Source organism: Acromyrmex echinatior, chromosome 11, assembly GCF_024713525.1.
Source record: "Acromyrmex echinatior isolate Ae372 chromosome 11, ASM2471352v2, whole genome shotgun sequence".
In the NCBI taxonomy this organism is placed as follows: Eukaryota; Metazoa; Arthropoda; class Insecta; order Hymenoptera; family Formicidae; genus Acromyrmex; species Acromyrmex echinatior.
In genome coordinates, this window is record NC_141862.1 from 295,490 (window position 1) to 321,811 (window position 26,322).

The window sequence follows — 26,322 nt, forward strand, 5'->3', positions numbered from 1 at the left end:
GATTTTTTTATTACAATTTCTTAACGAATACACTGAAAACAAAAAGATATAAATATCGTTTTCTCAGTTGCTAAATAAATTTTTACTTTTCAGGTATCTCTTGTTTTATCACAAGCAAATTTTGGAATATGGATAAAATAATAAAGTCTGAAAAGTCAGAAAAGAAGATATGAATCAAGTCATGTAATTAATTTATTTAACAAAGAATTTAAAAATCGCTGCTGAAGTTAGACGTCAGTGACATTTTATGTTTATCAAATATAAATTATTGTCACTGTCGCTTTATAGTTTCCGTTGGCTTCTTTTGTATTCGATCAGGTATGTCGTCTGACAGTCCCAGTCGACATCTACATGAATGTAACGTAAGCGTAGATATTAAGATTAGCTCAATTTTTTTTAATCGACCGATCATAATTTTTGTATATCTGACCATTGTTATACTCCTGTTCTGCAGACAAATATATTACACACACGCGCGCGCGCGCGCGCGCGCGCGCACACACACACACACACACACACACACACACACACACACACAAAACATACAAAGTGTTCGTTAAAGCCATAACAACGCTTGAGAGTAGATTTCTGAAATCAATTTTGAAACTCAATATTTTTTGTTCTGTCTATATGTTTCGGATGGTAAGAAAATAATCCAGCTCTTTCACTCTTCACTTTCAACAGCTTACCAAAAAACATGGTAGAAAGAATAAAAAATATTTTTATTGTGAAATGACGATTCAAGAGTTAGAAAAAGTTCAAGCAAACTTTCCATGAAGACTACAGGCATGTTTAGCTCAACATAGTGAATTTTGATTTATTGCAATAATTATAATATTAATTCTAACTTATAATCTGTTTCTTTTTTAATTTATATTCCAAAGATAGTTGAATTATCAAAGAATTATTCTAATACAAAGAAATTCAACTAATTGAGTACCATCGATGGAATGACTAGAAAATACTCCTTTCTATTAAAAAAAAATCTTCATTTATTAATAATGAAAAATTAAGGACATTTACTCAACATCAAAGTATGTCTCTTACTTATTGTACAATTTTGATAATAGGTGTCTTCCTCTTATCTCTAACCGTTTTCGGGGAAAAAAACAAACTTTTTATCAGACTCACAACTTTTTATCATCCTGCACACGCTACTCACACACACACGCGCGCGCGCGTTGCACGCACGCTCGCATACACGCACACACGCATGCACACTATACGCCGGGAATGGGCCTCGTATATATTTCCTTCTTATAATAATTTCTGTGCTCTTGCCAACAAAATATTTATATTCAATCTCTAAAAGATCGTACCAGAGTAAACACGTGATATTGAGTTTAACCTCGGATTTTCTAATATATCCAATATGTTATTAATTAATTTTGCAAGAGCGAGAAAACGAGAATTTGTATATTTTCTATATTTACGAATTAGGCTTCCGAATAATTGCAGTTAATATTAATTAATAAATATTATCGGTGCAGAGCAATTGAATAAAATCTTGTTCGTTCAGAAAGACGAATCGATCCCTTTTTGTATTAAAGAAAATAAAAAAGTTTTTGAACTATGGAATTCAATATTCCATACGAAACAATTTGATATTTTTCAGTGCGTGATGTATAATTGTATACTGATATAATGTGATATAATTTATCTAATATCACCGACGAGATACTATTAAAGACCGCCGGTCTTACGGAAGTTGACTGTTAAAATTTAAGTGATTAAAATTTAAGCCGATTGTTCCATCTTTTGATAAATTTTACGTGTTGGGTAAGTAGCAAGATTACCCAATCACATGCGCGGATTACCAGATTTATCTAACAGGTAAAATTTACCAAAAGGTGGGACAACTGGGCCTAAGGCCCATTTCCACCAACGTAGATTAACTTTAATCTCGATTCAACTTACTCTTCATCTTTTTCTCATCTTTAGAACTAGACAAAGACAAAGAGTAAGTTGAACCGAGATTAAAGTTAATCTATTATACATTGCTGGAAACGAGCATAAGAGTAAGAAACTGACAACGTAATACTAATTTTATGATTTATTAGTTTCGTAGACATATATATGTATATGTATGTTTAAAACTTATAGCGAATTCGGCAGTATATACTAGTGCGCACTGAGTGCGAACTTTTTCAGTGTCACACATTATTGTTGTATTAGGCAAATGAAAATTGACTCAGTGTAGTGCTGAATTATATTCGGAATAAACTGAATGAGTTCAAGAAATGTTGCACTGACAGTGCAATTTGACATAGCATCAAAGTGATTCTGCATTCACATCATATCAGAGCAGCACTAAAGTAAAATCAGTGCATGTGTGCCGAATTTGCCATTAATAATACTCGATTTTTATTTAAAATTGTGATTTTAATGTTATTATCTAAGTTTGATTATCAATAGAGATGATAACTATAGAGAAAAAAAAATTATAATTTTTTTCATCAGTATATAGCATTAAAAATATGCGTACTTATTTATGCAGTATTTATATAGAGGCATTCTTTGTCAAAAAGACCCTCCCCTCTGTCAAAAATTTAGAGGAGCTTACGGGATTTGTTTCAGGCTTAAATTGTTGCTTGAGATGTCTACTTTAAAAAAAAAACGTGGCCTTTTCGAAAAATCAAAATGGCGCATTCAAGGCTCTCAGAATGAACATAATCGAGCGGAAAAAAAGATGGTAAACCTTCAGAAGAATACTACATGACCTAGAAAATTAATGGCAGCAAATTTTTCTGTATATAGATTGTATAGGGTGTGCTGTACAATCATAGACTTTTATAAGAAATTGAAAGGATCTCGTAATTCAAAGTCATATTACGCGTAAACGGTTAAAATTACGAAAATTATAGCATAGGACCTTCTTTATAAAGAATTTCAAGAACTTTATTTTTTATTAAACACTTTTTTTTAAACCAATATTTTCCGAGATATACGCAAAAAAGCGAATTTTTGCAGTTTTTCAGAAGCGGCCAATATATGGCCAAGTGCCAAATTTTATTATCAGATTCATTTTCAGCAGCCAAAAATTTGCTGCTATTAATTTTCATCAGGTCTTGTAGTTCTTCTGAAGGTTTGAGCGAGGAACACAGACTCTTGCATAACATATAACATAAGAAAATAACATAATACATAAGAAAATGTACCAATCGAAATCCTTCATTTCCTTCCTTTCTAAGAAAAAGAACTCTGATTGGTTCAATTTCTCATGCCTCATGTGTTATGCGTTATGTAAGAGTCTGTGCTCCCCGTTTTATCATTTTTTTTTCCGCTCGACTTTATTCATTCTGGCAGCCATCTTGAGTGCGCCATTTCGATTTTCTGAAAAGATCACTTTTTTAAAAGCAGACATCTCAAGCAACAATTTAAGCCCAAAATGAAAGGTCCTGTAGGCCCCTCTGAATTTTGGACAAGGAGGTGGCCTTTTTGACAAAAAATGTGAAGGGTTCGTGACATCAAATCACGCCGTGAGCTCACACGGCGACGTCGACATCACAGCGGCAGAAAACCCCGCCTATATCCGCGACAGAGTTGGACACTCGTCCATTAAAGGAGAGGTAATATCACTCACAATATGGACCAGTAATAAACCTAGCGTTCAACACTTAGCGTACGGATGCCTAGCTTACATTAACCTACCCAGACAGGGAAGAAGGAAGCTCGATGATAGGGCAGTAGTATGTTTCCTCATCGGATGTGTCACAGACTAAAAGATACCGCCTTTGGTGTCCAGAAAAAGCGGACGTACACGTAACGAAACGTGTACGGTTTGCCGAAGATAAAACGATTACGAGTGGATATATAAAGATAGCGCGATACACAGATACAAATATAATCGCGTATGGTCAGAGAGAGACAGCAAACCATGACACCCCAGCGCAACTATGAGAATAGAACGAAGAACGACGAATCACGAACAACGTTGAAAAACTCATCAGGAGACGCATCGGACGACACAAAGAACACTGTCAAAGCAAAACAGACAGCGGGGGCAGAGAACGAACGCCAAGAGAAAAGAAAAGCTGGCAGGAAGAAAGTAGTAGCTGGCCTAAGAAAATAGTGAGAAATCCATACGGCTGAAAAGGTAAACCGACGCAGACGAACAAAGACCCTCGGAGAGCGAAGTGGAGATAAACTTCGTCGAAGTGGCCGAGCCCCACATAGATGAGGTTTTAGCCTCACCACAAATGAAGAAATGGAAACGAGTCAGTCAAGAAGAAATTGAGAATCTGAAAGATCGAAGGACTTGGAAAGTCGCCGATCTACCGCCAGGCAAACGCTGCGTAAAATGTAGATGGACGTTCTCACTCAAGAACTCCGAAGGTAAAATTTCAAGATTCAAGGCAAGGCTGATGGCGCAGGAAGAAGGGAATAGACTACAGTGAAACAGAAAGCTCGAAGAGGAACTATACATGAAGGCCCCACCCCTGCTCGAAATCGAAAAGTGAAAAATGATTAAGCTCGAACGATCCATTTGCGGACTAAAATAATCCGGAAGAAGATGGAATATGGAAATCAACGAATACTTAACCGAAAACGGGTTTCAAAGACTACAATTGTCGAGTTGCGTGTACCGCAAAAACAGTCGAACAATTATAGTAATACACGACGAAGGAGATAGAAGAGAGATGGCCAGAGTATCATATCGGCAACTTATAGAATCATTAATGCATCTGGCTCTCAACACAAGACCCGACATAATACACGCAGTAACCAAATTATCCCAATTCAACGCGAATCCCGGCCGAGCACAGGCAAAGCACGTACCTGAGCGGAACCAAACTGAGCGGACTACGCGCTCCTATACCGAGTCGGACAAACGCCTACAATCCGGATCCACAGCGACGCAGATTGGGCAGGCGAAGTCGACGATCGCTCATACACTGGTATGACGATCCTCTAAGGAAAAACTTGGTACAATGGAAGTCAGCAAAGCAGAAGTGCATAGCCACCTCGAGCATGAAAGCAAAATACATCGCCCTGGCGACAGGAGTTAAGGAAGCCATGTGAATACAGATGTTCATCACCGAACTTGGCCTACCAGACTTACCATCCCAAGGACGCAAACTACGATGCGACAACCAAGCAGCGACTTTTCGAAAAACCACATCGAGAAAGGACGCACTGAACACATTGACATCGCATATCATATCATACGAGAAAAACTAGACGAGGGGATGATCGCGATCTTATGTTCGAACAAGAACCTAGCCGACTGTATTGAAACTGTTGAGACGCGTTGCTCACACGGAGGTATCCAGAGACTCGGATTGGACATCATGAACGCGGGGAAGCCCAGCAAACGAGAATAGATTGAAATGAATTGAAATGGATTCAGATTTTCCGAAATATTGATTATTTCACGAATGTTAAAATGAATGCATTTTTATTTATTTATAGGAATTGCATGAAGCATATCTCTATGCCTTTCAATCTAAAAATAATATTAGCTTTTTCTGTGCAATTCAAAATTGTAAATAAGAAATGCAGTTTTTCAATCCAATTGAATCTAATTGAATCCAATTAAATTCAAAAAAATATTCGCTATTTAAAATATGCATTTAGATAGAAAAAAATTTCAATCCATTTTAATCCATTCTCGTTTGCTGGGAGGGGTTCGTGACATCAAATCACGCGCCATAAGCTCACGCGACGTTGACATCACAGCGGCGCTATTGCGCCTTGTACATCGTTTAGTTTTTTTTTCCACACCACACCTCTTGTACACTTTTATATCTCCCGCGCTTTTCGCTTTGACAGAATAAAATGCCCCACATTCAAGACGTGCTTCGTGCTGCCCTTTTTACTCGATCTTTTGCCCACAGAATGCCCCATAATACAAAATCACGAATTTAATAATGTATTTAATATTATCGAAATATTTATGCTAATAATAGCAGACTTTTTATTGATTGTCGATAATGTCATCGTTCCTTCTTTAATTATTCCCGAACTCCATTGATATAATCACGAAAATTCGTCCAAAGGCATGTCGTTTTTAATAGTATCTCATCGGTGCTAATATTGGCCATTTATAGGCAACTTTGTACAGATGAAATAATATGTTACAACAAATATGAAGACATTGTCTAATTTGAGGCAAACTCTCACTAGGCTTTACAATAAAAATCGCTGCTCGACAAATTGTCGCTCTGGGGTTGTCCATTCCACTCTTAAATTCCTTTGTATCTTAAGGCTCCTGAGTAGTCAGCATGCGATTCTCAAAATCAGTCGGCGGCCTGGCAAAATGTGGCGAAATCGATAGCCCCACACACCCACAAGCACGAGCGCCTTGCCACGATAAATGACTGAACTTTAGGTGTGAAAAAGTGACGTTTTGATGACGAAATTGTGCATGCCATTTCATTATTATTTGCTTAATTGTGAAAATGTGATGTGTCTCGTACTTATGAAAGTCCTAAAAATGGGCAAAAATTATAATTATCTTGGAATTTTATACATAAAAGCATATATTTCATTCATTTCAACAGCTGTCCAAACCGTGTGTTTCTGCCCGAAATTAGGCTCACTTTATCTGTCTTTTATGACCATTTACTGACTATTAAGGGAGAAAAGGACAGTTTCTGCCCATTTTTACAGGTATTTTAAAGCAATCTCGTCATTTAGATTTATCTAAATTGTCTTTATTTACAAATGGCTTGTAGCATAAATTAACGTATCATTCCTCGCTTCGATATCACGATTCCAATATGGCCGCACATGATGCATAATTTCTTGCATAATGAGCTTACATGCTGCTGTGCCTGCTCTGATGCTAAACACCTTGGTGCATTGAGCAAACACTATATGAATCATCTTATTTCCTACAAATTTGGGGGCTCATCCGAGATAAGAGCTGGTTAGATGTTCAAAAACAAATATTCGGCAGTCCGAAGCAAATCGTGACGGATAAAGGCACAGCTTTTACCTCCCAAGAGTTCAAGGAGTATTGTCAGAGTCGAAAAATGGCGAACACGTGTGTAGTACGGCAAAGCGTGAAATGCGATTAGTATATCTCTCCTAAATTGTTATCCATAAATATTAGCTCACCAAACATTCCATCACTAGAATCATATTATTTCCTACAAATTTGGTATCACCAATCTAGATCTACCATCCTTGATTTTTGTGTTTGATGTGATGCATTATTTCATACTCCTTTTCTTGCAAGCAAGTAACATGCATTGATCAGCATGCAAGAGAGTAAGCATGAAAATCATGCATCGTGTGCGACCAGTTTAAAATACGTTGTAATCAAAGTGTGCCAGATACTCAAACACGGAAAATAGTGTCCAATTTTATATAAATCCCAAGTCAAATTCTTTTTATTAATTTAATATACGAAAGTAGATTGAAAAGTTTCGAAAAAAAATCTAAGGAAAAATTCTTTTTTTAACAGCAAATTTCTCAATCATAATCTCAACATAATCTCCCTTCAACTCAATACATTGATCCAACGTTTTTCTAGACTTTTTATTCCTTCAATATAATAACTTTTGTCTAAATCCGAAAAATAGTCATTAATGGCATTTATCATTTCAGCATCCGACGAAAATTTCTTCCCAGTCACAGCTATTTTTTTAATTTGGAAACAGGAAAAAATCACGCAGAGAATGTATATAATTCGTACTTTAGTTTATAATTTCGCCATTGCAACAGTCAATCAGCACTGCTGATCGAAGTAGATGACGCACTACAAAATTACGAAGTATTGAAAAAAAGAAGTAAACCATTAGGGAGTTTTTACAATACCGTATATCTAGACACAGTGAACACTGAAGCATGGTATGCGATCTTTACGATAATCGATATCTAGATAACTATTGCAAAAATTGCAAAATAGTAGAGGACCTTTCGATTCGATTTAGTCCGCTCTACCTATATCTATAAACGGTATTATACCTACCATTAAACACTCTGTATATGAAAAATGATGCACCATGCCATAGGTGAATAATTTCAAAAAAATTAATATACAAAAAAAAAATACATGTGCTATACAGTCTGATTTATTTTTCTAATTATTTTATATTATATTTCTGGAGACACGGTAGTGTCTCGTTTGTTTATATAATATACTAAACAATTACATTTATAGTCCAGAAGTATTATCATTTATCATAAAAATAGAGATACATACAAAATATGGAGTACACATTAAAGCTAATATACAAGTTAAAAGTTTTCTTTCACTACGATGAGATATGAAAAATATGAGCATAACACGTTATAATAAATATCCTCTAATATAAATGAATATGTGAATTATATATTGCTCATCTATTTATACGGGTGTCTTAAACTTTTTGACACACCGCTTGTGGGTAGATAAAGCAGACTAAAACTGACTCGAAAAATCCTCAACATTTTGCGATTACGATCAGTTTCCGTTCTATCTGCCCACAAGCGATGTGTCAAAAAGTTTGAGATATTCTATATAGAAAAGGCTGTAAAGGATGTATCTAATCATAAAGATAGTATATACAGAATGTTCCATTTTAATTAATCCAGTCGATTTTATTCAAAATTGATGTAAAAAAAAGTTTTTATATAAAAGTGAAACAGTTTCATGAGAGACGTATTTTGGCCAGTTTTTTTTAAGTAAAGGCATCAAAAAGATATGAAGGTCACCTTCACTTTTTAAAATCAAATTATATAATTTTTTTACATATGATTCCTCTAATTAATCTGTATATAAAAATATTGAGGCAGAGATATCAAGAAATAAATAGTTTATCAGTTTTTTATGCTTTTTTGGTATATTTTGACGTGACATACCATATAAAATATTTCGTAACTATTCATTTTTTATTACTGTACTTTAATATTTTTATGCATCAAGTAATAAGATAATTGAGATAAAAAGTTTTTTTTTAATTATGCAATATGCATTTTTTTTATAAATGATAATGTATTTTCTTTACTTGTTTGATTCGTGTCATTATTATACATAAAAGTATAAGATTATAGTTAGCACAAAATTTTTAGTTAGCAAAAACGAAATATTTTATATTTGATATCAAAATTTGCGAGAATGAAATATGAAATATCTCGTAAATTATTAATTTTTCTATTTCTCTACTTTAGTATTTATATACAGAATAATTAAAAGAATTAGATTACCTGAGATAAATTATATAATTTAGTTTTAAATTTAAAAAAGGGGAAATGACCTTCTCATATCTTTCTGACATCTCTACCTAAAAGAAAAGAACGTGTTTAAATATGTTCTCTTCGAAATTCTACTTTCATCTAAAACGCATTTTATATCATCAATACTTTTAAAGAAAATTGACTGAATTGATGAAATGATATCTTATATATGTATATGGAGTATATGGTGTTTCATTTTAAGTAATACCATGATGTAAGAATATAAGGTATTTCATTGTGCATAATAGCAGTTGAAAAATTGATTTTAACCCTTTTCAAACTTATACCTCCATACTTTTTTTATCTGAAACGTAAAAAAAAATGGTTTTCTTTCAAGATCGACTGTGTATCATTTCAAATAAAACACTGTATACCATCCATAATGCACATATTCTTATTTCAAGTCTATTAATCTCACAATCTTACTAAATCTACACAAGAAAAGAGACATTTGTTTATTAAAAATTGATAGTTGCAAATGTTTGAAATAAAAATACGGGGTTTAAACAACAAGGGATTATCCCTTAACTATTAAATATTGTTTGTAATTTAATCATAGTTACCCTTTCATAGCCAAGATATCACAGAGTATCTCATATATCGACAAAAGCTTCTTGCTTTTTGTATGTAGTACTAAAATAATTCGTATCTTCTTTAGAAAACTATATATGTTCTTTTAATTTTTCAGTTATATTTCTCTTTTTAAAAATAAGTTAACGTCAAAGTAGTAGACATTTTATACATAGCGATTTACTATATACAAAAATAATTTCATCCTACATTGAAGAAATAGTTGATTATCCAATCATTAATCGTAATTGCTTTTCAAAATCATATTGTTATATATTTCGGATTGATCGTCAATTTTTCAAGCGAAAGAATTATTACACACGACTATTTATTTTTAACTGATTCTCCGTCATCTGTTTTAGTTCTATTAATTTTATTTTCATCGGCTGAATATTGGTGCCTATCCATTCTTCAATCATCGACGAAAAGAAAATTGCTTCCATTTGAACTCTTAGATAACCTTCCAAAGAAGATAATTCTAATAATAATCTGGAATAATATGTATTATGTACTATGTATTATATACTTGCGAAATGCAGTATATCTTTTTCGTGAACAATTGTTATGAAACGATTGCTACTCACTCCGTAAAAGCAGGTACCAAGTTCTCCAGTTGCATGGGATTTGTGTAATTATTTGCCACTTGCCATGAATTCATCCACGTCATGATCCTGTCCGGGAATAATAATTTTATAAATACGATCGATACGCAACATCTCTCAGCTTCTTTGAATTTCTTAAGAGAAAAAGCTTTGGTTTTTTTTTTTAGATATACTGAAAGATATTTCATTTTGTATGCAAATAATCCTATTTCTTCTAAAGAAATTGTCAAAGGACAAAAAGTTACCAAAAATGTTTTACAAATTTAAAATAAAAATTACAGATATATAAAGAGTTCTCTATGCTTACTGATCGCTGGTGATAATATTGTGAAATTTTGTCTTGAAGTTAAGAAACCACTCCATGCCCACAGCTACTTGCCATCCGGGAAAAAGTAAATTGCTAGGGATCGGAACTGGTCTAAGCTGTGGAGTTATATGCAACGGATGATCAATATATCCCAAGCTCTTTGCAACCTGGGTGTGCGTTTGTTCCGAATAACCATAGAGCCAAACTTTCAAACATAGAGCTAATGATGGTATCGCTGTGGGCAACAATTCACACAGTGTGGCATAATGATCATACCTAAAATTATCATTGATCAATACATACAGTCAATGATCAATATTTCAAGATAGTTCTTGAACATTTTCTGATTTATCTTACCTTGACCAACCGGTGAATGCTGTACCACGAAATTCATGCACCTTACTCACATGAACTCCCAGTTCTTCCAACCATTTTTCATGATTGCTTATGTGATGTCGTATTATAGGTATATGTTGTACAGAACCGGTAGCTCCTTTGAATGCGGTTGCTGTCCAAATATTGGGAAAGACCGTGCTGTACTTATCCCACAATCCTAATAATTTAATATAACGGTTACAATCTAGCAAATATTTTTAAATTTCTTAGTATATAAAAAAGGAAAAAAGAAAAAATACCATCAGGTAATGCAAAATTGTCTCTGGGATTGTAATGCCACACCATGGGTTCCACATATTTGCCAATGTAATGTTCTACAAAAAGAAAGAAATATCGATCGCATGAAGAAGTCTGCGCGATCAAACGATGCAATTAAGCTGCAGCAAGATACCGTTCAAAACCTGTAAGTCTATCGATCTCAGCATGTCATCCCAGATGATGATCTTTAGGTATGGATAGGTTTCCTGAATGTATTGGGCTATCGTCAGAATATGTTCCAGATACAACGATGATTTGCCATATTTGCTAGCTGCAGCTCGTTTGGTACAGACTGAGCAAAGGCCTAGGTGCCATACTTCATCAGATCCTATATGCAGATACTGTATATCAGGATGAAAGCTAACAATCTGACGTATCAACGACTTCACCACTAAAAGAGTTCTCGGATTTGATGGGCAAATAGAACTTGGAAAAGGCTCCACTTCGCGTAATGATCTCCATTCGTCATGTTTCAAAATAAACTGGAATTTAAAATCATAATAAATAACACCATAACTGGAATTTGAAAATAATCTCTTGAATTTTAAATAGCTACACAAGCTTCGTATAAAATAATCCAATATAAAATCAATGAAATAATTTTTGCTATACCTCCATATGACCAAAAGTTTGTACCAACGGAACAACTGCTAAACCGCAATCACCCGCAATCTGCAGGATATGTCTAGCTTCCTGAACTGTGTATCCACTCGCTAAAGTGCTCGGACCATTGCTTCCTATTGGAGAGAGTTCTCGGTTGTAAGGAAACGTGTCTTCCCATTCCAATAATAGTCCAGTAGCTCCCCATGTTCGCAACAGTGGAAAAAGCTGTAAATTATATTCAGTCATAATTATTTTTTAATTCATCGATTAATCAAATACACGAAGTGCAAATGCAATAAGGAGTTTAATGTTTTTTTCATCAATGATATATATATATATTTCGTTCTTATTTACAGCATTAAATTTTCATTCATCACATATCCACCAGACCACCAGGAGTACATTTTTGGATTCAGTTGCATTAGTGCTTTCCAGCAAGAGACACAAACATCACAAACACAATTGATTGCGTTCAGAGAATTTATATTAGGGATTATGGCTGCGTTCGGTTTCGACGTTCACATGATTTAAAGTGTTTATAATCATCATTCTGTCTTTATCATTCATTAGATGTAAAACAAGAGATTTGTGTTGCTTACACTTTCTGCACTAAGCATCTTTGCTTTCTCTTTAATGCACAAATATATATTTATCTTATTGTACACAAGATTTTATCTGTGTACAATTGCGTCAACTTGCGTTCCATTTAAGGCTCATGGAATGTGATCATCAAATGTCATCATTGTTTATCAAATATTAAACAAGAACAAGGACAAACAATGTTACACTTTCTCTTGCTGGAAAGATAAAATTTTGTGTACAATAAGATAAATATATATTTGTGCATTAAAGAGAAAGCACCTCAGTAAGTAAACTACAATTTCTGACAATTTCCGAGGGTGTAGCATTCATTTGTATTTTGTGTTTCTCGTCATATCGTAAAAGTCCAAGTGTAAACAAAAGCCACGAGCGTGTGACAAGTTCAAAACGCAATTCGTAACGAGCGAAAGAAATCAAGATTATATACCGGACAGTGCTGAGGCGAAAGAGGAATGTGCCCGTCGCACGAATTTAAAATGGGAAAATAATAAACGGTGCGAGTTTCCGAATGCGTTAACGCACAGAGATGAGAGAAGAGGCTATTAGCCTTAACTTAAGCGTTCACACGCTGTGTGTACCTTTTCGAAGTAGCAAGTCCGCGGCGGTGCGCCTTTCAAGTCAAGGTGGACCAGCCTGAAAAAGAAAGGATGATTTACCAAGTTGCAACATTTCATTCACCGAGAAATACGCGGAGATTTATGTCAGTCTTATCAGTCGTGTTACCTTACCTGTGCGAGCCCAACGTCAAGGCGTCCATCTTTTCTCCCATTCCATTCATCGGTCAGACGACATTGGCCAAAGAGAGAACGACGGCTTTTGGCGCGGAATGAACTCAATAGGGATTTTTTTTCCAATATCGTGTTTCCAGGAGCGTGTTCGCCTGGAAACTGTGCGGATTCCGTAAGGAATCATGTACACGAAATCGGAACGACAGAACAGATTTCTTACTAGAAAATTGAGTTCACTACAATTCCGTTCTGTAAGAAATTTCTCTATCCGTCCCATATAAACGGAATGTTGCCTCGGTCGCAAGCTGATTTGCTTAATTTAATCGATATTTCGTTACTTTAATGCGACTAAAGCAGTAATGTGTGCAATTTATGCAATTCTATCTTACCTATAATATTATTTTGAATACTCAAAAAATACTGATAAGAGTAAAATATATTTTGTTACTAAAATTCCATTGCGTTCTGGCGACATGGGATGGGTAGAGACAATTTTTACGGAATGGCATGTTCAGCTGAGTTGGTTGAATCTAAAAATTGAAACGAATATTCAGAAACATTTTTTGTAAATCTACAACGATGGATGAAGAAATAGTGTTATTACTAATGTTAAAATTATTGCGAAAGGTAAGAAGTGTTGGCGTGCTATTTCGTTAAGAGTGTGCGAAAATTTTATTTCATTTATAACGTTTTATTGCAACAGCAGAAATAAACAAGAAAACGAAAATTCTAAATACAGTCAATATTTACACAAAGAATGAGGTGGCGTACCAAGGCTCAAATGACAATTTAGTCCTTGAAAAATGCAATCCTGACGAAAATGAGAAGTTTCATAAGTGTTTGTTTAACCTTTACATTGTTGAGCGTTTGCAGAAATTCGTTGAGAATTTAGAAACGGTCAGTAGAGTGTTCATAAAATGTATGAACGTACATGAACGTTCAGTTCAAGTTTTGAGCCTGCTGAACGCACATTTTATTAAAAAAAAAATACAAAATTTTTTATTGAAGTCTCATCATACCGCGCCTTTTATCCTACTTGATGTGGTTTTTTAAATGCGAGAAATTGAATTTCACTGTGTCCCTCTAGCGGCCATGTCGTGCACTACTTGAAATCGGATATGTAAAAGAATGTTTGCTAAATGGAAGAAAAACACTTGCGTTATGGAGTTGAGAAAAATGGTTTTTGGGCGTCTTTAAGCCGTTTGCGTAAAAGCCTTACAAAACATTTACTGAGATTCAATAATTCGCCATGTTGGAACAGCGTTTATTGAATAGAAGAAAAATATTTGTCGGTATTGAGAAAAGCATTTGCTAAATGTTTGAAAAATCTGACAGTGAACTCTCTGCACGAAGGCGCATCCACGTTTACTGAGCATCCTTTGGAAAGCGTTACTTTAGCATTACAGAACTTTCATAAAACGATATATACTGTATTTTATAAGCGTTCTAAAAGTGTTTAAAACCTAATAGTGTTCTGTAAGTGTTCTTATAAAGTTTGAAAACGTATAAACTCTTAAAAAATCGTCATTGAACGGTTGTCAACGTTTTATAAAGTTCCGTATTTTCGCCAGGGAAACAATCGAATGAGAAGTCATTCTTCAATTATTTCAGAATGACATCAATTATTTAAAGAATTGCTGGCATTATAGTTGAACTATGTATATATAAAACAAGAATATATCGTATTGAAAAATAAGAATTATTAATTTTTCTTCTTCGAAGTTGTCAAATTCTCAACCATCAACAATAGCCGAATCGATATAGCCTACAATCTACATGACATTCCGTTGATTTCATATCGTTTCTATACTGTTTCCGCCATGATTCCGGTGGTTCCGATACAGTAGAAGAACTTGTTACGGAACGGAATGCTAACGAACTGATTTTTAGTAAGAAATTTATTCCGTCATTCCGATTCTCTGTACATGAGATGACATCCTAACTTTAGACGCCTACGTTCCAAAACTTCCTCTCCGAGGAAAATTTTACTCTGTATGCTATAGTATACGTAACGTATTTCGAGTCCAAAATTTTCCTCGGAGAAGAAATTTAGGAAGCCTCGCAAATATATTAAACAAGGCTGACCTGGGGCGCGATTCCGTAATAAACAAAAGAAATAAATTCGAATCTACAATAGATATTTTAAGCTTAAGTCGTAAGAAATTGACCAATTACAGTCGAATGCGAAGAAAATAATTGATTGTGATTCATCCATTCCTTATGGCTTAAGGTCTAAAAATCTATTGTTTTCGGGCTAATGGCTAATGGTCGCATTCGAGTGGGAATACTGGAAATATCAACACGGTCAGTAACTTTTTCTCTAAGACGGAAACATGAAAAGTGAAATTAACTTTAGGGAAAAAGTTGTAATGACGTGAAAGAAAGATTTATGAATCTAAGCGAATGGACTTTTTTTTTAGAAATCGATTTTTTTTTTAAATCGAATAAATAGAATAAGTTGTAGTAATTAACGCAAATGTTCGAAAACTGTAAAATCGCTGCTATCTATTTACTAAAAACCACCGCCAAACGTAGGGATAAAAAGTTTATTTAAAAATTGATTTTCAACTCTTGAAACATAAATAATAGAAAATCTTAAAAATTATTAAACGATCAATCTGAAATATGATATGAATTAGGGAATGACATCTTATACCAGTCCTTAAAAATATTAGGTCATTTAAAAAGTATCCGCGGTTTTTTGTTCAATTTTTGAATGAAAAAACCGCGGGTACTTTTTAAATGACCTATTATAAATATAGCTTATACACGGCAAAGATAAAAATTATTTCATCGAAATAAAATTTTATAGGCCTGTTTCTATATATATATATATATATATATATATATATATATATATATATATATATTAGGTGTTGGAATTAATTCGTAGCGTTTTTAATGAAAGAATGTTATTTATTTCACATGAGCATTAAAAAATACATTAATGAAAGTACTTCCCATCACTTGTAAAACGCTACGAATTAATTCCAACACCTAATATATATATATATATATATAAATAATATATATTATATATATATGTGTGTGTGTATAGACTCTTGCTACAAATTTTCCAAATGCGCTATATCGAATTTTTTGTTTTTCCACTCCACTCTAGTAAACGCACGTATTAATTTTTATGGATACATTTATAACGGTTCATCGAAAAATTTTTCAACCACTTTCTCCTCATGAGACACGTGTTTCGACAGCTTGTGTCATTTAATGCGTTATTACTTCATGAACGATTCTTGAAAGCATTATTCATCACATTAATGTATTTTTATTAAAGTTATGATATTGATACGTAAAAATTCAAAGTGGAAAAATGTAACATAATTGTTTTTAAATATAATAATGTAGCATTTCTATCATGAAAAGTTTAATCAATAAATTATAACAAAAATATACGATTTTATAAACTTTATAGATCAACATCTTATAATATCAAATATTTTACATTTCGGGACAATAAAAAATTTAACAGATTAAGTACATGATTTTACCAATTAAGTTTCTCTCGGTGTAATCCGCTAATAAAGTGGGTCAAAGACTCGACGGGTTATGCATTTTAATAACTTACAATTAGATAAAAGATTCTAACGTTGTAACATACATACAAAAAGATTGCATATCATATACATTTTATAAGACAACTTGAAAATTCTCTGATAATTCAAGATAATTTTATTATAATTACTAATCGTATTTATTATATATTCTTGGAATTATATAATAATTAAAGATTTAGTTAAGATTATTACACCGACATGTACAGATGAAAGTTGATAGTTTTTATATAATTTATAATATATCTACTTTTGTTGGGAATATGTTGTATCATTTCAATCACAATCAAATCGATATAGATAAAAGTGAAATGAATAATTAAAATGTTGGTAGAGCACAAGCATTCAGATATATGATGCTTTCAGCAAAACGTACATCAATGTAACGTACATTATTAATCATTTCATCTTTGTTTAACATTGCAAATAACAAGAATATATAATTATGATTCACTATGTGTTACACTATATATATAATAAAATATCTATGTCTCTTGGAAATTTCTGAGAAAGCATCCACATTGTATACTGAGAGGCAATTGGAATGTTCGGGTTATTGTGCGACGAGAGGCCCCTCCGTTCGGCCTCCATCCTCCATCCTCCACTCGACTATATAAAAGCCAGTCGCCACTGATGGATCGCTTTAGTTTTTCGCTCTTGCCTGCGATCTCGTCAGCTAAAAAAATTATTCTTTTTTTATATTCATTGATTTTTCTGCATCTGTAATATCTTAACGTACGATGAAGGGATATTTTCTGATTTTATTGATCTCACTGGTGACTTTGGCTATTGCAAACGAAAAGTATACCAGAAAATACGACGATGTTAACGTGGACAAGATCCTCGAAAATAATCGTGTTCTCACCAATTACATTCGGTGCCTAATGGACGAGGGACCTTGTACTGCTGAAGGTCGCGAGCTGAGAAGTAAGTAGAAAAAAAGAAATTGAAGAGTCGAGCATAGAAGCATTTAATTGATTTAGACTTTAAAAGTTACAATAACGTTTCTGTTCTTATTTTTTATTTGGAATAAAACTAAATATTCAGCACTTTGCTTGGAATTTTTCAATTAGAAAATATTCAAACACAGAACGAACAAATATAGATTGTAATTGTAATTACAGTAGAGAATTCAACATGCACTCTCTCTCTCTGTTACATAATTATTGCTACGAACTTTCTCGCGCGTTACATCCGGGCTTTCTTTTACATGTGCGTAATAATGTGTGAAGTTTGCACATACGTAAACTCTATATTATTAAATTTACATAATTTTTGAATTGTATGTGTGTGTGTGTGTATATATATATATATATATATATATATATTGTATATATGTATTTATATTGTTATTCAATATAGTTATTATAGTTTATATGAGTTAGTTTATATGAGCTTTATCTTATAAAGTTTGTGAATTGCAAATTTCATTTCATATTTGCATCTATATATTATATTATATTTGTTAAGATACAGAATTTTTGTATTATGAAATTCATGTACAATAAATAGTCAAGTTTTAATCTTCATCAATTATTTTATTTATTATCTCTAATAAAAATATTCTAATATCTATAAGAATTTGTTATATTTCGAATTTATAAAGATTTCTGTAAAATATCTTCGAACTTTATAAGTCTTCTTCAAAAATTACAGAATAAGAGAAATCTTAGAAATAAAATATTTTATAGAACATTTTAAAATTCACTATCTTTTATATATAGAGTATATTACATTTTTAGAATACATTAAAACTTATATACAAATATATAAAAAAATTTAAAAAAAAAAAGATATAAACTTTCTCAGTAATTCTCTGAAAAGTATTCCAATTTATATAAAAAATTTCAATTACATAAACAATAAAACACAGCGTGCATTTAATTAATCATTAATACTGTTACATTTAAATATTAATAATTATAATAATGTTAATTATATACTAAATTTAAACATTTTATAGTAATATAACATAAAAAATTTTTTTAGAAATTATGAAGCCATGGAATGAGCAATAATTTTATAAAAAGTGTCAATTTAATAAAAGAAATTGATGAGGCTATATAAAAACTATAGTATACAAATTTATATAATAACAAATTTATATATGAAAATTAAAATTAAGATCTATATTAGTAACTAGATTAGATCTAGTTTACAAAACATAAAAATTCAGTTGGTAGTATTACATTTATACATGAGAATTCGAAAGAACTTCGATTGCATACATATTGCGCACTAATTCATTAATTTAATATAAAATATTCTTATAGATGACACACGCATACGTGAAAAATTTTTAGGTAAGAGCTTACGTGAGTCATGGTATGCAATCAGAAATGTATGCAAACGGGATCCTCCTAAGAATTCTTGAAATCTGAAATTAAAATTAATGTTTAGTCAGCAATTAAAAGTATATAATTCATCATTCGGAACTTTTAAAGACGAGAATTTATTAAATCACGTAATTGAAGGATGAACATTTCCGTACAAATATGTCAGAATTTCCTTTATTAAATATTGATAAAACTCATTGATTGTAAAACACACACACACACACACACACACACACACACACATAATATATAATTGTAATTTTTTTCCCAATTCTTTACTAATTTTACAGATTTTTTTCCAGTTCTTTATTAATTTAACAGATTTCTGCAAGAACTTTATTCGATTATGCTCTTATAAAAGTATAATTAATATTACAATAACATTCATTGAATATATTGTGCCGTGTGTTTGGAACTAATTTAAGTTTTAGCTAGTATTTAGCTAGTATCAAAATAATAAAATGTACTTTTTTATTTATAGAAACTCTGCCGGATGCTTTGTCGAATAATTGCAGTAAATGCAACGATAAACAGAAAGTTATGGCGGAGAAGGTGATAAATCATCTTAAAGCAAAACGATCTAGAGATTGGGATCGTCTCGTTACTAAATATGATCCACATGGCGAGTACAAAAAACGCTACGAGAAGTCGTAAATTCTTAAAAATTTTTTAATGTAATTGCTATTTTTATATGAGAATAAAAAAAATTAATGTAAGATATAATTTGTCCAAATATACAACTATATATTGTGAAATATTTATCATTGAGGATACAATTGGTATTTATTAAGCCATACATGATGACATAATCAAATGAAATTCAGTTAATATACAAAAGTTTATTAAAGGTTTCATTTTACTCGCTAAATCAGCACATTTCGCAAAGTACACGCAATTTATCATTCACTGACCATGTCATCATTATTTCTAAATAAAGATGTTATCATTACATAAATATTTGTAAATAGTGTATTTGGCAATAAGTATATATGTAGTTATCAATAAAATGCAATTAGAATAAGATAAAGACGACCAAGCATAATCTCTTTAAGTAGCAAATTTTTTCATTCAACACGTCTCTTCTTAACCAATGATCCAAGCTGAAACACATAAAATATACATAAAATTTGCATATACATAATGTGTACGTATATATATATATATATATATATATATATATATATATATACATACATATATATAATAAATCTACCAAAAGGATAAGAAATAAAAACGTAGTTTTGAAATGCAGTTTGTTGCAAAAAATAATCCTTCGTACTCATGTTAATGTTTTAGAAGCAATATCGCATTTAAAAAACAATTTTTTTGCATTTAAATGGTTATTTATTAAAAAGTATCTTGTAAAATAAAGAAATCTATCAATATATACTCGATATACATACAAGTCCTCAAAAAGTCCAGAAACGGTTAAATATTTCGAAAAAGAAGCATTTTTGACAAAAATGTTTCAGACAAAAATTGTAGGGTTCAAAATGTATTTACTGATCTGGTGAGTTTGACATCGAATGGTTTCGCCAAGATCAGGTCAAGATCATGTTGATTTTTTTTTTACTGGAACATCCTATTTTTTATTCCAGAATGTAATAATTCCGAAAAGCTTTGTAAAACGCTCCAATAAAGTTCATTTTTATTAAGTATTTTTCGAATTATAAGGTTTGAAAGTTACAGTACCGCCATTATTAGTATTACCCCCAGATGTTCGATCGACTAAAACTTCTTGAATATTGTTCTCTATTGTATCAGCGTTGTTACAGCGGATGCATTTCAGTTCGGAGGTCTTTCGCAGTTTAAAAGAAATTTTTTTATATTTCGGTCGGTTTTTGATCGTGCCTTGTTTGACATAACTTTGTTCGTTGGCTCTTCTTGAGCATATAGGAATAATTTTCACATACAAAAATGACAGTTTCTCGATTGTGATTAGTCGATTGTATACGGAATTGCAATTTTCGTATGCGATATTTGTTCAAGAATAAGGACTCTGGACAATTCGATCGTCCGTTCTAATCATGGTGGAAGGGATAACATGGTATGCTCAGTTTGCAAACGTCTCTCTCTAAATCTCCGCCGTTTTTGTCTATGAATGTTGCGTGAGATTCAAAAGCTGTAAACTGTGAAACATGAGACGGTATTCATAGTCTGTTTTTATTTTAAAACTATCTTAAATAATGTCTTAAGATGCTAATACAGTTCTCGGATTAACTCATGACATCTTAAAACTGTACTTAAGGAAGTTCTCCAATCATTTCATAATATAGGAATTCGATCAAATTTTGAGAATAAATTTATTTTAAAAATAGAGACAATCCTGAATTTTTTCAAATTTTTTTACCATATAATTTCCTTTACATAATTTTCTAAAATACATTATGAGAAAGAGGATTTTAAGTAATTTATTCAAAAACAAAATATAAGAAAATTTAAAATTATATTCTTGTGAAGGAATAAAATTTAAAGAACATTTCAGAATAAAAAAAATTGAAATTTTATTATTTTTATGTGAGACTATGAAATGTTCATAAATTATTCATTTCTCTTTAAATATGACGTCAAAACTGAAAACGTGGTAATGTCACACCATAATAAAAGCGCGCGTTGTTCAAATTACCAGACGCGGTCATGTCTTGGCATTTTTATAAAAGAGGATTTAAATTTCACTGGCTCGTTTAGTGGGTATAACAATTGAATAAGTAATGTTGTAATTGATATATTCTTCTAAATTTATCGTGGATTTAAAGATATACTCCAATCTGGATGCATTGAGTATAGAGAATAGGAGACCAAACTTATATGGACGAGGCCGTAAAAAAGCGTGATCAAAAGTGGTCATCTGAATTCGATCGAGATGTTGCTTTCGTTCTACCACACCGTTCTCGCAGTTTGCATAGTAAGTCATACCAATTTTATATAAAGAATGCTCTATTTAGTGACAATTTACGTCTTCCTATTACTGTCAGAGTACCTGATGTCAAAGAATAACGTTTCTATTTTTAAGTTATATGTGTGTGCGTAAGCATATAGGAGGAGTTTTGCGATTCGAACGCCGCCTACCGAGTATCACCAATACCAATTCAGAAACCTGATTTTGACTACACTTTTCAAAACCTAGGTCTCCTATTCTTTATACTCCACTTATTAGATGGCATGAGCATGTGCGTATTCAAGCGAATTTAGCGGCAAGTTAGATTGCGTTTTGAAGTGTGCAAGATATACTCCAATCACACAGACAATAATTACTCAGCACTCACTTAATTGTTATATTATATCCCTTCCACTTTTTTAAGATGAAGAACCTTCTTAAGATAGAGCAGACTAAACTGAGCCGAAAAGTCCTCTACCATTTTACAATTTTCGCAATAGTTAACAAGATATTAATTACTAAAAATTGCCAAATTGATCTTGAATAATTTTTTATTCAAATACTATCAACTTTATAGAAAAACTGCAAGAGTCAAAAATCATTTATTTTCTTCTCATAGAATTTTTTCGGAATTTTTTATCAACTTTTTAGTACTACATTTTCTTATTTTTATCAACATGAGAAAATACCGTATTAAAAAATTCTGGAAAATTTCTGAAAAAATTCTCAGAACTTTATGAGAAGAAAATAAATGAGTTTTGTCTCTTGCAGCTTTTCTATAAAGTTGAGTAGTATTGAGTAGTATTATCTAGTATTTGAGTAAAAAATTATTCGAGACCAATTAGTAATTAGTAATTTTTAGTAATTAATATCTTATTAACTATTGCGAAAATTGCAAAATAGTAAAAGAGTTTTCGACTCAGTTTAGTCCGCTCTATCAACATAAAAGCGATTGGCAAAAACTTTTGGGACATCCTATATAAAGAGAACATAAAGTGTGTTACAAACAAGGAAAGATTCAGTACCAATTTCACGACGCAAAACAGGTCAGTATTCACAGTCGATTCTTACATTTAAGACTTAAGTACAGTTTTAAGATGTCACAAGTTAATTCAAGGACTGTATTAGTATCTAAAACATTTAAGACAGTTTTAAAATAAAAACAGACTATGAATACCACCTCATGTTTTGTGTTTCACAGTTGGCAGTCTTTGAATCTCACGCGACATTCATAGACAGAAACGGAGATTAGAGAGAGAGGGGGGGAGGGAGAGGGAGAGAGGAAGAGAGAGAGAGAGAGAGAGAGACGCTTGTAAACTGAGTATACCATGTCATCCCTTTCACCTTCCATGGTTCTAATGCGTGTTTGAGCGATACCGTATGCAGGCGCCCGTGTTCGGCGGGCTGCACCATTTTCACGGGCATTACATCATCTTTGACTGAAACTTTCGATTCAGACTCGGATATTCCTTTGTTTCGACTTTTTCTATTATTACTGACCATGGTGGAATTAGACAAGGTGTTGTATTCCCGAAGATATGCAATAGAAAAAATAATGGCATTTCGCCCCTAAATGCAGCTGTCTGAATGTAACATTTGAAATTCGATTTTATTTTTTCGAATTTTTATCTATTTGACATATTAAAACATATATTTGACATATTTCACAAAAAAAAATCCTTGAAATATTTTTATGTCTGTGGTCTTAAATTTTAAAATATTATATACAAAATTATTCTATTATAATTTATGTCTGAAGTTTTCTAATTGTTATATAACAACCTCAAAATTGTGATAAACTTAACTTAATTAATATAATTTACACAATTATGGCTATGTTTCGAAATTCAACGCCAGCGCTAAAAATATACAATTTATATTACGTGATACTATAGATTTTCATATATTGAATGAATTTTAGAAGAGCCACATAATCATCTAAATAAAAATAGTCAGAAAGGAGACGTTGATACAACATTCACGACTTTTTCGATGTCGAAGAGGTTGATAGTTGGTTAATTGATTTCGATGTCGAACTACTGTTGAATCGACTACTTTTTAATTAAATAATTAGCAACTATATACACATGCAGTCAAATGTGTATTTGATATATATATATATATATATATATTAGTATATATACAGGGTGATTCAAAATGAATATATTATCCTTGAAATGTCATATTCCTGACTTAATTCTAAGATGATTTTTCCTTTGTCAAAATTTTGTCAAAAGCTTAGTTTTTATATTATAATAAGAAATAATTAGCGAATGACAGGGCGCGTAGAGAAGGTAGCCAGGAGCGGCGTTTCTCACTGTCCGACGCAGACCGTACGGGGGACCCTCGTTACGATCAGACGATCGCTACGCACGCATATGCGATCGCATTCTCTCTCTCTCTCTCACACACACACACACACACACACACGCACGCGCGCGCGCGCGCGCACACACACACACACACACACACACACACACACACACACACACAAATTACCTTGAAAAAGTTTGATGACTTCGACATGCTGCAGCTTGAGAAACAAGAAAAACTTCCATCGATCATTGATGGATCACGTACAGCTCCAAACTTTTGTCACTTAAACTTCCATTCCTCTAACAAGTTTAGAAATCACTCGTTCCCATTGATGCACGCAGATCGAGTAACCATTAAAATACTTTGTTTCTTATAAAACGCATCACTTTGATACGTTTACGCTCAGCGTACAGCTATTCATTAACTTAAAGAAAACGAAATATTTCAACGATTACTCAAAAAATTTATTACTGTATCTCTATCAGTTAAGTGTCCGTTTTACTACCGATGGTCCATTTTAACTATTATCAATTAATCATTCGGTGACCGAAAATCACTCGAAGAAAGATAATCACACGCCGCGTTTATTCGACGATAGCATGCACTTGATTTTAATAGAGAATCTGTTAGTCAATTATTATAAATCACTACCGATTAATTATTCGTCGACTGAATATCACTCGAAGAAAAAAGCATACGATTGTTTACACGACGCGTTCACTCAACGATAGCAAGCAGTTGATCGATTTTATTGATTATGTTTGTACTAGCTGTCAAAACACGGACGTCTCAGTCAGAATCGAATCGATATCGGTTCGATATCGTTCGATGTCGAAAGCATCAAATCGACAATATCAAAAAATCAATATCAGAATATTTCATGTTATGTTGTATAATTGATTTTTCTGACATTGATTTTTCTTCCAAACAGAGTAATGCTTCTTAACTAGTATTACATGAAATGTAATGCTGTACGATAGTGTTGCGTCCGCGGTGAATAATTATTAAATCTTTTACAAAATAAGTTATTATAATATTTCTTGTACGTTCTCTCCATCTCTTGATCTTTTTTACATAAGAGAGATATTCCATGTAAGAAAGTATTGGTCGCTCTTAAAAGGGCGGATTGCTGTCTGTCGCTCAAAAAGAACGGATTGATTGTAATGAATAAAGTAATTTTATAAAAGGTGCTCGAAATGTCCACCATCCATTCTAACGCAGGCTCTCATACGTCTCAATAAATTTCTTTGCACGTTTTGCATCACATCTTCTTCGATAGCCCATACGGCATATCGCAATCTTATATCAAGATCTTCCATGTCTTCGGGAAGCGTTTTATAAATTAATTCCTTGCAATATCCCCAAAAAAAGAAATCCAGAGGATTAAGATCTGGAGATCTTGCGGGCCAACGTATTGGGTCGTATCGACTCATCCATCGTCTAGGAAATTGCTGATTTAAATAATCCGTCACAATTCTAGCGTTGTGTGGCCCCGCACCGTCTTGCTGAAATACGATCTTGCTTCTCTCGAATAATGGGATTTTTTCTAAAAAATCTGATAGATTATCCCTTAAAAATTCCAAATATGTTTCGCTATTCAAAATATCTGGAAGAATAACTGGACCTAATATCTGCGTTCCCATAATTCCTGCTCAGATATTCATCTTTCAACGAATTTGGAAGTTTCTATTTCGCGTAAGTCTGAGATTTTCATCGCTCCATAAATGCATGTTATGTGAATTAAATATCTCTTCTTGCGTAAATAGCGATCTCGGCGATTTTCTCGGCTCTTCTCGAAAAGATCCGTTTTATAGCGATTTTCACTAAGCGGTTAGCACGGCGGTTTTACGAAGCGATATACACTACTGTAGTACAGATACAGTAATAAATTTTTTGAGTAATCGTTGAAATACTTCGTTTTCTTCAAGTTAATGAATAGCTGTACGCTGAGCGTAAACGTATCAAAGTGATGCGTTTTATAAGAAACAAAG

The 26,322-nt window shown here is 32.6% G+C and overlaps 4 protein-coding genes and 1 long non-coding RNA gene across 8 annotated transcripts in view; 3 read left to right on the forward strand and 2 right to left on the reverse strand.

Moving 5' to 3' along the window:
* The window catches only part of not (ubiquitin carboxyl-terminal hydrolase nonstop), a 17,614-nt gene extending 11,458 nt beyond the window's left edge, over positions 1–6,156 (forward strand). Inside the window, exon 7 of the mRNA XM_011069860.2 lies at positions 94–6,156. Coding sequence (XP_011068162.1) covers positions 94–136 — 43 coding nt within the window. The 3' untranslated portion in view covers positions 137–6,156. The remainder of the gene's footprint in view (positions 1–93) is intronic.
* Positions 6,157–8,003: 1,847 nt separating this feature from the next.
* Positions 8,004–13,353, reverse strand: LOC105154382 (hexosaminidase D). Of its 2 annotated transcripts, none has more exons than XM_011069867.2 (9): positions 13,230–13,352; positions 13,080–13,134; positions 11,911–12,126; positions 11,432–11,780; positions 11,280–11,354; positions 11,002–11,197; positions 10,645–10,920; positions 10,320–10,406; positions 8,004–10,224 (listed from the first exon to the last, which is right to left on the reverse strand). In XM_011069867.2, exons 1-9 carry the CDS (start codon positions 13,277–13,279, stop codon positions 10,050–10,052), a joined length of 1,479 nt encoding a protein of 492 aa, XP_011068169.1. In that variant the 5' UTR covers positions 13,280–13,352; the 3' UTR covers positions 8,004–10,049. The 2 variants fall into 2 exon arrangements, with proteins under 2 accessions (XP_011068169.1, XP_011068171.1); XM_011069869.2 differs by having other exon boundaries at positions 10,106–10,246; positions 13,230–13,353.
* Position 13,354: 1 nt separating this feature from the next.
* Positions 13,355–14,928, forward strand: LOC105154383 (uncharacterized). Of its 2 annotated transcripts, none has more exons than XR_015546705.1 (2): positions 13,355–13,856; positions 13,936–14,928. It is a non-coding gene; the product is annotated as an uncharacterized LOC105154383 (long non-coding RNA). The 2 variants fall into 2 exon arrangements; XR_015546704.1 differs by having other exon boundaries at positions 13,357–13,856; positions 13,933–14,928.
* A 2,516-nt stretch (positions 14,929–17,444) lies between these two features.
* On the forward strand, positions 17,445–20,164 carry LOC105154384 (ejaculatory bulb-specific protein 3). The gene is made up of 2 exons (XM_011069870.2): positions 17,445–17,728; positions 19,619–20,164. Exons 1-2 carry the CDS (start codon positions 17,542–17,544, stop codon positions 19,789–19,791), a joined length of 360 nt encoding a protein of 119 aa, XP_011068172.1. The 5' UTR covers positions 17,445–17,541; the 3' UTR covers positions 19,792–20,164.
* The window catches only part of Cdc10 (cyclin-dependent kinase 10), a 34,317-nt gene continuing 27,783 nt past the window's right edge, over positions 19,789–26,322 (reverse strand). For both annotated transcript variants that reach the window (XM_011069875.2, XM_011069877.2), the window contains exon 6: positions 19,789–20,237. In XM_011069875.2, the coding sequence (XP_011068177.1) occupies positions 20,202–20,237 (36 nt within the window). In that variant the 3' untranslated portion in view covers positions 19,789–20,201. The remainder of the gene's footprint in view (positions 20,238–26,322) is intronic.

What these genes read in the sequence shown, in the direction of transcription:
- LOC105154382 (XM_011069867.2), bottom strand. Translation starts at nt 13,279, where the DNA reads ATGAATGGAATGGGAGAAAAGATGGACGCCTTGACGTTGGGCTCGCAC. An exon ending in TTGACGTTGGGCTCGCACAG is followed by an intron (nt 13,135 to 13,229) that starts GTAAGGTAACAC and finishes TTTCTTTTTCAG; the next exon opens with GCTGGTCCACCTTGACTTGA. An exon ending in AAACTTTTGGTCATATGGAG is followed by an intron (nt 11,781 to 11,910) that starts GTATAGCAAAAA and finishes TTTAAATTCCAG; the next exon opens with TTTATTTTGAAACATGACGA.
- LOC105154384 (XM_011069870.2), top strand. Translation starts at nt 17,542, where the DNA reads ATGAAGGGATATTTTCTGATTTTATTGATCTCACTGGTGACTTTGGCT. An exon ending in TGAAGGTCGCGAGCTGAGAA is followed by an intron (nt 17,729 to 19,618) that starts GTAAGTAGAAAA and finishes TTTTATTTATAG; the next exon opens with AAACTCTGCCGGATGCTTTG.